The sequence below is a fragment of the Nicotiana tomentosiformis genome, chromosome 3, assembly GCF_000390325.3.
Source record: "Nicotiana tomentosiformis chromosome 3, ASM39032v3, whole genome shotgun sequence".
NCBI classification, from domain to species: Eukaryota; Viridiplantae; Streptophyta; class Magnoliopsida; order Solanales; family Solanaceae; genus Nicotiana; species Nicotiana tomentosiformis.
In genome coordinates this window covers 7,356,138-7,367,494 of record NC_090814.1, presented here as the reverse complement: position 1 = coordinate 7,367,494, position 11,357 = coordinate 7,356,138, and the positions used below count along the sequence as shown (strand labels likewise).

General features: G+C 33.3%; 1 protein-coding gene across 1 annotated transcript; it reads right to left on the bottom strand.

Moving 5' to 3' along the window:
- Positions 1-391: 391 nt before the first annotated feature.
- LOC104110094 (GDSL lipase-like) lies at positions 392-3,611 on the bottom strand. The gene is made up of 5 exons (XM_009619515.4): positions 3,238-3,611; positions 2,572-2,693; positions 1,930-2,139; positions 1,545-1,809; positions 392-814 (listed from the first exon to the last, which is right to left on the bottom strand). Exons 1-5 carry the CDS (start codon positions 3,485-3,487, stop codon positions 573-575), a joined length of 1,089 nt encoding a protein of 362 aa, XP_009617810.1. The 5' UTR covers positions 3,488-3,611; the 3' UTR covers positions 392-572.
- Positions 3,612-11,357: the final 7,746 nt, after the last annotated feature.

The following is an 11,357-nucleotide window of genomic DNA, read 5'->3' as shown; positions in this document are numbered from 1 at the left end:
ACAAAAACTTTGTCAATTGATTTTTTAACTCTTTACAAATTTGTTTTTAGTTTTATGATCCTACCTCTTTTTTTTACATATGAGAATTTACTTTTACACATAAGAGATCTGTCTTTTACACATAAGAGATCTAAAAAGATCATTTTCTTAAATTCAAAATTGTAAAGGGACATGACGTACAAATAATACAAAATGACTTTGGAGCTGTTGTGCTTTAATAGAGATATGACGAGCACTGACATAGATAAATTGATATACATAAAGAAAAAAAAAATCTGAAATGATTTGTGATAAAAAATATCTTAACAAATCGTCATTATCCATCATAAAAACTAACAAAATGACAGACAAGGGAAAAATGGAATCAAATGAAGAAAAAAAAACAGAGATAAACTCATCCAATCAAAGGGAATTTATTAATAATTAGCATCCAAACAATTAATCTCCAATTCCAAACACATCAAATTGACAAGTTTTCTCAAGTATGAAGGAATCATGAGATTTGAAGTCGTTTTATGTAAAACCTTATCAACAAAAGTTGTTTATTTAATAATGCCACCAATTATTATAAGCTATGTTGAAAGATCGAAAAATGACTTTAAATTGTAAGGCTCAACAACATCGACAGTTCCATTCCATAGTAATTCAGCAACTTGTTTGTATGCCACTTCTGTAAGATGACCAGAGTCAAAAAACATATAATCCTTCACTTTTTTGCACAACTTGTACTCTTTTACTTGTCTCTTGCCTCCACAACTATAAATTCCTCTGAATGGACCCGTCCCACAACAAGCACTTTTAGATGTTTTAAAACCTACACAAATACAATTATATACATGTTACAAAATCTTAGAACATAAAGAAATATATTGCAATTGTCTAACAAGTATTGATTGTTAGAGGAATCATACATGTGTAGTTTGTAACTTTGTATTAGTGTGTCTACATTGTCGGTGAAAATTTTATTTTTCTACTAGCAGTCTAGCACTTACGTCATTATATATATCATATACAAGATAAACTCTCCGTGTTTCAATTTAGATAACATACTTCGTTTATCAAGTCAATTTGACTAAAATTTGAAACTAAATTGGATTAGTTCAACTCAATATTTTAGAATTAGGAAATATACGAAAAGCACTATAAATTATAATTTTTTTCATGTCAATATGATAAAAAGAAATAGTTCAAAATGTTGGTCAAACTTCATACAGTTTGACACTCGATAAGCGAAATGTGTCATTTAAATTAAAACGGATGGAGTAATATTAAATTATATGAATTATCTTATCTAAAAGTTTAACCTATTAAAGAGTTAATATTGTTAATAATTATTTTATGTGTACAATGCCTTCACATACATGTCTAGTTTTTTCCCCCTAATCGCAAGCATATAAAATGAATTTTACTAGTGGAGTAAATTTTGGACTCTCGATCTACTTTGACCGACATATGCAATGCTTTTAAAAAAAAAAATTGTTTTTATAGCAAGGTATAAGACTGAAATGTTGATGAATTTAAATACCAGTTACATAGGAACTTACCATATTTTGAAGGGTTGTCAATTATTTCAATAGCAACTTTGAAGAAATCAAACAAGGAATACTTAAATCCAGGTAATTTATCCTCTAGTTGCTTTAGCATTTTAGGCAAAGCTGAATTGTGTAATTTTGCAAGGTTTGTCAGTTCTTCTAGGCAGTTGCCACTTTTATTTCCTTGTTGGAAATTAAGAGCCCTAGAACCTGGTGTACAACCCAAAGGAGCCAAACTAAGAATGGCAAATTTTCTCCCTCCTTTCTTGTATATTCCCTGTTGCATTAAATGGTTAAAAATTAAAAGAAATTTTATGCAAAAGTATATTTAGCTACTTTTTGCTAGATTTTGTAAAATTTATATGATTAAATCAAAAATAATATATAATCTAATTACCTTCAAAACAGATGTCAAATTTCCCACTACCATCTTTACATATTCTTCCTTGGAATATGTCACAGGAAATTCAAAGTAATCATTATTTCCAGCGCTAAATATGTATACAGCATTGGAGAGGAGTTGTTTGGACTTTTTTGCTCCAAACTTCTTCTTCAAATCTTTAGCCACTTTTTTGAAGTATTTCAATTGTGTTTTAAGGTCTATAACCTGTAATTCGAACCAAAAGAAAAATGTTAGATTAGTGATACCTCTTCCTAGGTAAATGCGGAATACACAAGTAATCTAAATGGCAACCCAGTGCATAAAATATTTTGCATTCACGTAGGATATAAATATTATAGTAAATAGAATGCAAATTCCTTGATGTAAGAAAAGGCTTTTATTTATTTTTATTTATCTTAATGATGCGAAAGTGTTAAGTACAAAGTTTTTCAGGCACAAATTTTAGGCAGTATTGGGACAATAATTTCAGAAATTTTGACACCTCAGCTTGGTTACTAAGTAAACTTTCATTAGATTACCATCCGAAACTAATTACATTCGTTATCTAAAGTTTGTATAAAATATTATATTTTATTTAGGAGCGACTAAAATTATATATTTCTGATCAATCAAATGGGAATAATAAATATCACTTACAAAGCCACGAAAAGTTTCTTTTAAACAGCCAGCTCCACCTGATGCGAAATTCACTCCATGGATAGATCCATCTTTGCCAATCTCAAAATACGATGGAATGAGTGGCAACTCTGCATATTCGGCTAAAAACAATACAACGAATTAACTTAGTATTCCAAAATAAAAATATATTTATATATATATATATATATACATGATAAGAATTGAATCATATATACATTAGAAAGATTTTTCATATATATACACAATATAAGAAATTTAATTGAACCCCTTTGATTCCGTCAACTGGTATCTAGTACTACGTGTTCCTCAAATCAAATCTATTTTAATGTGTTTAGAGACATGAGGAAAAAGGGGAAACTGACGCTTATCCTTTTTCTTTCCTTTTTTCTTTTCTCGAAATAGGAAGGAGACGGTAAAGTTATCTCCGTGCATGTGACTAAAGGTTACGGAAACAAGCCGTGAAAACAGTCATTAATGCTTGTATTAGGATAGACTGTCTAAATCATACTTTTTGGAGTGTGACCCTTTTCCGAACTCTATATAAACATGGGATGCTTTGTGCACCGGACTATTTTTTTTTTTTTTTTTTGGGGGAAAAAAGGGCTGGATACAGACAAAATTGATAGCTCCAATCTATATAAAAGGGGTGAAAGTTAATGTTACCAATGAAATCAGGAATGATACGACCATCACAAAATCTGCCAGTAGGAGGTTTGAAGAATGATTCACCATAAGGCCACCAATTAGCTTGGAATTGAGTAGTGGTATTTATATAATTGTTATTCCCAGGATCAAATAGGGAATCACCAAATACAAAGAGGGCTGATCTTTCATAGCTGCCAAAACAGTAACCAAATGGTATAAAACAGGCAGCAATGAGGAAGCCATGAAAGAAGTTGGAACTCAAAGCCATAGCAAGATCAGCAAAAACTATAACTTTTAGCACTAATTTTCTACTTGAAAAGAAGAAATTAGCTTCAGTTTCTTGAAATAATTAAGAGTGATTGAGTGTTCTCTAAAAAGAGCTTTTTCTGGCAGGAAATAATTAAGTCGTCTTTAGAAAATAGTTGACTTGACTTGGGGAATTTAAAAATGGAGCATCTTGGACTTCCCCTTCCAATGGAAAGAAAAAAAAGGATTAAAACAAAGAGATAGAATAAACTCCAATAGAAGACGAGCACGATGTAAGTATTACCAGCACACCAATTGATTATTTGATTACCATGTGCTTAGTAACAGTTTGTCCTTTAGTCAATTTAAAAATTGCAACGACTAGCAAAAAAACAAAATACTAAGACTTTGTTTACTTACTTTTTATTCAAAGTATTTAATTACTTATCATCTTTGATGTGTTTGTCCAAGCTTTTGAGAGGCCAAAAGTATTTTTTTCCCCCCAAAAAAAGTATTTTAAAAAATATTGAATTGTTTGGTCAATACAGAGAAGTACTTTTGGCCAGAGCAGAAGCAGTTTTTCTGCTTTTGGGAAGAAACAGAAAATTTTAGCTTCTTCCAAGAAGCATAAGCAAAAGTAGAAAATTAATTTATTCATGACAAAACTATCTTCACCATAAATTTATATTTTTCAAATTATCCCTTACTAGTTTAAGTTTTTTCTTTTCATTTTTGTTTCTAGTTTTTACCATTCTATTAAAATTAAAAATATTATATATATGAATCATATTGTAACTTTCCAAATTTTTTATTGACTTTTCTTATTTTTGATTTTTTCTTTGTGTAATGTCTTATAACTTTTCAAATTATCTTCTTCTTTTTTCACACTAAAGCAAATTATCTACATCCTTCTTTGGATTATCAATTCTCTTCCTACAAATAATCTTTTATAATTTCTTCTATTATATGTTATTAGTTCCCGAATCTTTAAAACAATTATTAAATCTAATTTGTGAAAATGACCTACAAATAGGTAATAAATTTACAATTGATTGCATAATCTATCTATATATTATTAAAAGAAGAAGAAAATGTATCCACATTAAGTCAAGTGACAGCTTCACAATAGGCCAATTGGCAATTTAGGACAAAGTTAGTAAGGTTATGTAATAATTAGTTTCTTTTTAAATTTAAATTTAAATTTTAAAAAAAATTAAATTATACATTATGTGTTGTTAATAATTAGTTACTCATTTTGAATTAGTTTAAACATAATTAGTTACTCTTTTCCAATTAGTTTAAACATACTTAACTATTTATTTTATAATTTATTTTATATATTTAAAATTATTTCTATTTTATGCTCAATGCCATCTTTCAAGTTTGACACTCAGAATTATCTAGTTACAATTACCATGGCTATACAAAATTTTATCCGACGACATTCTTCTACCGATAAAGAATTCAACTATTATGCTAATAAAGATATTACTGCAAAGATTGATGAAGGAGATGAGCCTTCTGATATTCCTTTAGAAATGTGAGGCAAGTCTTCTACTAATATGGAGGCGTTGTGTGATAGAAGTAGAGATGAAATTGTTGAGAAATATTATCATGTGTGAGTGACTTTACTTATTATTTCATGATGGATTATATCAATATATAGTAATTTGTGAATAGACTTCTAATTTATACTGAATGCTGTATTTTAATTATTCAAATCATCATATAACAATAAGTAATTATACTAGATAATATCATATGCTTTGGTATAACTATATATGTAAAATTGATTTAAATCTGTAATATGTTTGTTTACTTTATATTTTATATTTTAATTAAATAAAATAAAATAATAATAAAAGTCTCTTACGATAAATATTTAAGTTTATTTTTCTATTTAAAAAAATTATAAGACCTTGGTACTATCTTTTTTGGTAATTTGACACTCAAAAGTACTTTTTAAAAAGATTGGCCAAACACAATTTGTTTAATAAATATTGTAAAAAATACTTCTTAAATGAATTAGCCAAACACAAATAATTTTTTTTTTTCAAAAGAACTTCTGAAAAAAAGTATTTTTTAAAATAAATATATTTTGGCAGTTGGCTAAACGGGCTCCAAGTATATACAAAATTGAGGGTACAATAAGTTCCGTATTATGAACTTTGTACTGTACGCCTTATTTAGACAGGGTTCTAAAAAAACATAAAGGAAGAAATTACTCTTTCCTCAAATAGGAGTAATATTTTTTCTAAGGTTCTAGTTAAATCTGGCTTTATCTTTTATTTTTCTCTTTGTTTTTTTATTAATAAAATATTCACCTCCCAGTGGTTTATTAAAAAAGAAAATTAGCAGGGATAAAAAATATAAAAGCATATACTGAGAAGATCCCATTAGTCGAAAAAGGGCCTAACTTAAGATTAAAACTTCTTATCAACATCATTAGTCCCATCTATCGAGTAGAAAGTTTTAAAAAAAAGGTGCAGTGAATTGAAATATTTTTAAAATTGTATAAAGTTAAAGGCGAAATGGCCCACGACCATTAAATTTGCACTTATTTGTCATCTCCTGATATATAAACTTATAACTTTTTAATTTTAACACCACTACTTTATCTGACATGAATGTGTTCATTACCGCACTTGAAGAACACAAGATGGCAAAAGATGTATAAAACTTGTATTTTGATCTAGTAGAAGTGTTAAAATGAAAGTTAGTAAAAAGTTTAATTATCGGTTTGAAAAATTTGTGGAAGTTAGGGCCAGGCCATTTTGCCTAAAGTGGAAGTGTTAATATATGACATATATTCTCAAACAAATCTTAGCTTTATGTTCGGAAAAATATTTACTGATCTTTCCTTTTAGGCAAAAAGTCCAAATTACTTTACTGAAGCAAGATCCTATCTGATCAATATCTTGATTAGTCATTGGAAGCAGTATAACAAGTCTGGTATTCCCATACTCTTTTCTATTCCTTACTTCTGCATTAAAACTTCTATAGAAATTTAATAATGGCCAAATACATAGACAGTCTATTAAATTTAGAGGTACATTTTAAATATACTTTCGGTGTTTAATAGGAGCAAGTCTCGGTTGGAGTTATAAAATAAAAATCGGTGCCAGCTTTAAAGGGATGTTGTCATGAATGATAATGGGCTTTGGCCAAATAAAAATAGCAGGCAAGTTGGGGTTAGACAATAGTGGGCTTGGAAAGCCACTAAGCAAAAGAAAAGCTGGAAAGGATTGAACAAACCATGTTACATTTGAGACCCAGGTTGATAGGCTTAGCCGGCGAAATGCGAAATAAAGTTTGGTTAGTTAAAGAAGCATTAGGCTAAGGTATGACAAGGCTAATTTTTTTGTAAGCTAAAGTATTATACTGTTCATATAGGTACCTTAGCCTACTTTTGAGTGTTGGCAGATGCCACACTGTTGTACCCGGTTGGGAGCTAATACATGAACACCCAGCGTTCTTGGGTGTTTAAGAAAAAAAAAACTTGTCTAACTGTCGTTGAATCTAGATACACCTTTAGCCAACTTTAATTTGTGTGCCTTCAGTAAAATAATTATAATTTCTTTTTTGTTAGAAAAATTCAAATGACAAACTATTAGTACCTTTGGAAACTAGCATTAGCTACCTTTTTATAGTAACCGTACTTCGTTCGTTAGAATCTTTTGCTTTTGGTTATATTCTTCTGCTAGCTCAAAGAACTCCTTCGATCATTGATGAAAACTAAGAGTTCACCAAAATATATAGAGAACGTGTTCTCTATTAGTTCCTACAGAACACACACAGAACAATAGGTAAATGATATAGCAGTATTTTACGTGAAAAACTCTCAGCTCACGGAATTAAAAACCTTAACCTACACTTGTACGGTTTCAACTTCACTAACCGAGCAAAACTTTAGATTACAACATTTTGTAACCTAGGAATTAAAATCTTAATCCCTCACCTAGTTTGTAATAACTTTATTGCAAGTCTTTTTGTAATAACTCTATTACAAAGCTTACCACTTTGACTAACTCTAGCCAAAACACAAACACATGGTTTATGGTTTACAGAAAAATCCTACAAGATGCTTCTAACTATACTGAGTAGGAATTACAAGTGAATAACATTAACAAAGATACAACAATACTAAGGACACACGATAAACTCAGTGCTGGGATCTGGTCCTTTGTTCTGTTGCTACCTTGTTCTTCAACCCTTGGAGTCAATGAAGGCGGTAACACACTTGAGAGAAACTTAAATGATTTAGGGTTTGCAAGTGTGTTTTTCCTTGTCTCATGTTGGTAATATATAAGTGAGGTCATTGGGATGATATAAGCAAGTATCTGGTATATATTATGCTCCATAAAGTGACTGCTGCACTGTTGCATGTGCAGTGCAACAGTGCATCGAATTTGAAAGTTGTAAGGAGTTGACTTGTACTATGACCGGAGGAACTGATAGCCATATGTCCCCTCTGCCATTTCTTTGAATGATAATATTGAAACTTGTACCAGACATGTGACTTGTTGTTCTGAGCACTTTGAGGTTGTGTAACAGGTTCCCTATCTGGTTCTCATATGAAGTTTGTTAAATCATCAAAATATAAATGTACATAACTTATCAATTTTTCCTTTTTTGATGATGACAAACTTAGAATTAAAGTTCCCTCTTAGAACCAAATCTCCATACAATTCACCATACCGATTAGTTTTATCCCCCTTGAGAACTTGTTTCCCTTTCTGTCCCCCTTCAATTTTCTTCGCCCTTTTGGCATCATAAAAAGAATATATGCAAGTAAACACAAAAAGAAGTCCAGCAAAGTTAACTCATGACACTTGTGTGTACATAACATAGCTAAAACACAGAGCACAAGAGTATAACATGCATAGCAAAAGATTGAGATGCTCATTAATTAATTTGAGAAGAATGTCCACTCGAGCATTTGCAGACCGCTGCCCGTTTATCAGCTGCTCTTTCAGGTCCTTAACCTGTTTCCTCAGGTCTGTATTTTCAGCAGTCAAGCGAGCAACCTCTACACCCTTTTCACTGGTAGAACCAGGTTCCTCTTTGGCTTGACTGAGCTGTCGCTCAAGAATGGCATTCCTAGTCTCCAGCCTCCTTATTTCCTCGTTAGTAGTAGTCTGAGTATCAATTAACTGAGAAATAGTAGAATTGCTGCCAACACCCCCCTTCTTGTCTATATACTCGCATTCCTCTAAGGTTGTCATTAAGAAGATCTGCTTTTGCGTTCCCACTGTTGATCTTCCCAAAGGGACTTTGAAGTATTCAAACACTCTAGTGAGCAAGAACCCATAAGGCAAACCATGGTTCCCTTCCTTGAAGTCTGCCACCTTTTTCATATGTTCAATCATGATACCAGGCATGTTGATGGTAGTGTATGCATCCAGTGCTTCCATGAGGAACAAGTATGCTTTTGAAGTAATGTAATGCCTCTTTGCGCTTAGGAGCAGGACCTTGTTCACCATCTCAAACATAAGCTGATACTCTTGAAGAAGGATCCCGTTCCCCTCTCTGAATAGCATGAGCTTTTAGAATGATCTTTCTAAAGTCAGGGAATAGGCCCCTTCAACAGATGAGAGCCCCTCGGTTGGCACACCCAAGATACTACCCATAACAGCTTCATCCATCATAAAATCCACTCCATTAATCTTCAGGCAGATATTGTCATCTTTCACAGTAAATAGATCAGCGTAGAAACTGCAAACCTCCTCTTCATAAACCTTGGGACTCTGAATGGAAAACAGATGAGTCCACTTTTGAAACTTGCAGATTGCAAACAACTGTCTCATGCCTAATATTTCAAGAATGTCAGCATCAAACACTCTGCCCCATAGCACCCTTTGCTTATTCAGGTTTTCTCTTCTCTCAACTTCACGCTTTTCTACTTTGGCTTTCTTGGAGGAACCAGGTTCCTCTCTGTCACTTGCCTTCTGCTTCTGAGACTTCTTCACAATTTTCTCCTTCTTTTCAGACTTACTTCCTCACCAGACTTCTTTTCTTCAACACTCTTCTCTTTATCAATCTCCACTCCTTTCACAGACGATTCTCTCTTGGGCTTTGCAAGCATAAATTTCTTGGAGGATTTACGAACCAAGGAAGCAGGTTCCTCATTCACCTCTTCATCTTCAACATTCACAATGTTTGTTGGAGGCACGTCCTCCTCGTTCACTAACTTTACCCCTTTCACCAACCTTCTTATTTTTCTCATTGTTTCTCTTCAAAGCACTCTCAAGAGCTTCTTTCTTCTGCTGCCTAGTAGTGGGTCCTTTAAGAATGAGCTCTTTCGGGACTGACCTACCACTTCTAGTAGCAATAAAACTTGCCACAGTCACATCATCATAGTCATCCTCACTGTCATCATTCTCTTCTTCAGACAAAGGTCTCATCTCAGGAATTACAAAATCTAATGGGACTGTATCAAAGTGAGGAGAATGAACAGGGTCAATATCGTCCAGGGGCTATTTTGTAGAGCATGGGGTTTCATCCCAAGTAAGAGCAGAGTGATCTTTTTGGGCAGAGGGAAAAGGTCCCTATGTTGGCTCCCTTGTAGTATTAATTTGCACCAAGTTACCATGAGGCACCAGTTCCCCACTTCCAACTCCATTTCCTTCTCCTTTCCCCTAAGACCCAACGGTCACATCACCACACACATACTCCCCAACAAACCCTTCTTCGGTAGCAATAAGTAACATATTCTCTATAGCTTCTCTATCACTTACACCCAATAGTGTAGAATCAGTAGATGCAAGAGAGGAATTACCTGACGACAAAGCAACATTTAGACCAAACGTCAGAGCAAGAGGAGAGATAGGCACTTCTGATACTTCACCACTACCAGCAACATACTCTTGGGCTATAGAGACCTCCTCAACTTGCTGACTCAAAACCTCTAGCCCCTCTTCTCCGTCCATTATTTTGTCTTCTGCCAATTTTTTCAGCGAGGCAGAGGGAGAGGTTGTAGCGACAAACCTTTTAGGAGTTTGATTTTTTCGAATACGATGAGAACCAGAACTCGATGGGGTTAGAGAGGAGACTATGGGTGGTTGTTGGTCTGATTTAGGGTTTTCACTGGGTAAAGGTTGAGGCTCAGGCTCGTGCTGTAGTGCTTCATGAGACGAAGATGTAGTGGGAGTGACAATGGTAGCACTTGGAGACTCTGGATTCTGGGAAGACATGATGATTTTTGAGAGTAAATACACGAGAGAGAGAGAGAGGGTTTTCTGAGAGAGGAAAAGAGTTTGATGGCTTTGATGTAGACAATTATGAGAAAGACGTCTTTTGGGGTTATTTAGAGAGTATGAGGGTCCGGTTATAAATGGGTGCAACGGACTGGGTAGATGGGTCGGTTTGTAACAGGTGTGACGCTTGGGCTTAAAAAGGATGAGAGAAAAGGCGGACACATCTTAATGATGTGGCACTTTTATAGCCATTAAAAATGCGTATGAGTGTAAAAGGAACTACTAACCTGAGTTAAGGGAACCAGGTTCCCTGATTCAATTTTATAAATATGAGCCTCATCCTTCTTCCAAAATGCAGTATCATTAGCTGCTTATTTGCTCTGTTGTTGACATGCATGCTTACCCGTAAAGGTATAGAATTGAGTTAGAAATTACCAGAAAATGCTTTTTAGCAGTTTACCTTTTCATTCCTTCATAGCTAATCACTGAGGGACCTAGTGCCCAGTTCAAAATGCTTTGGTGAAGATATCTGCTCTCTGGTCCTCTATTTTGTAAAACTTCATGCAGATGAGACCGTTTTCAACATTATTCTTGAGAAAAGATGTCGCACATCAATATGGTTTGTCCTCTTATGCTGAACCGGGTTCTTTACCATGTTGAGAGCACTTGTGTTGTCGCACAATAATTGCACACAAT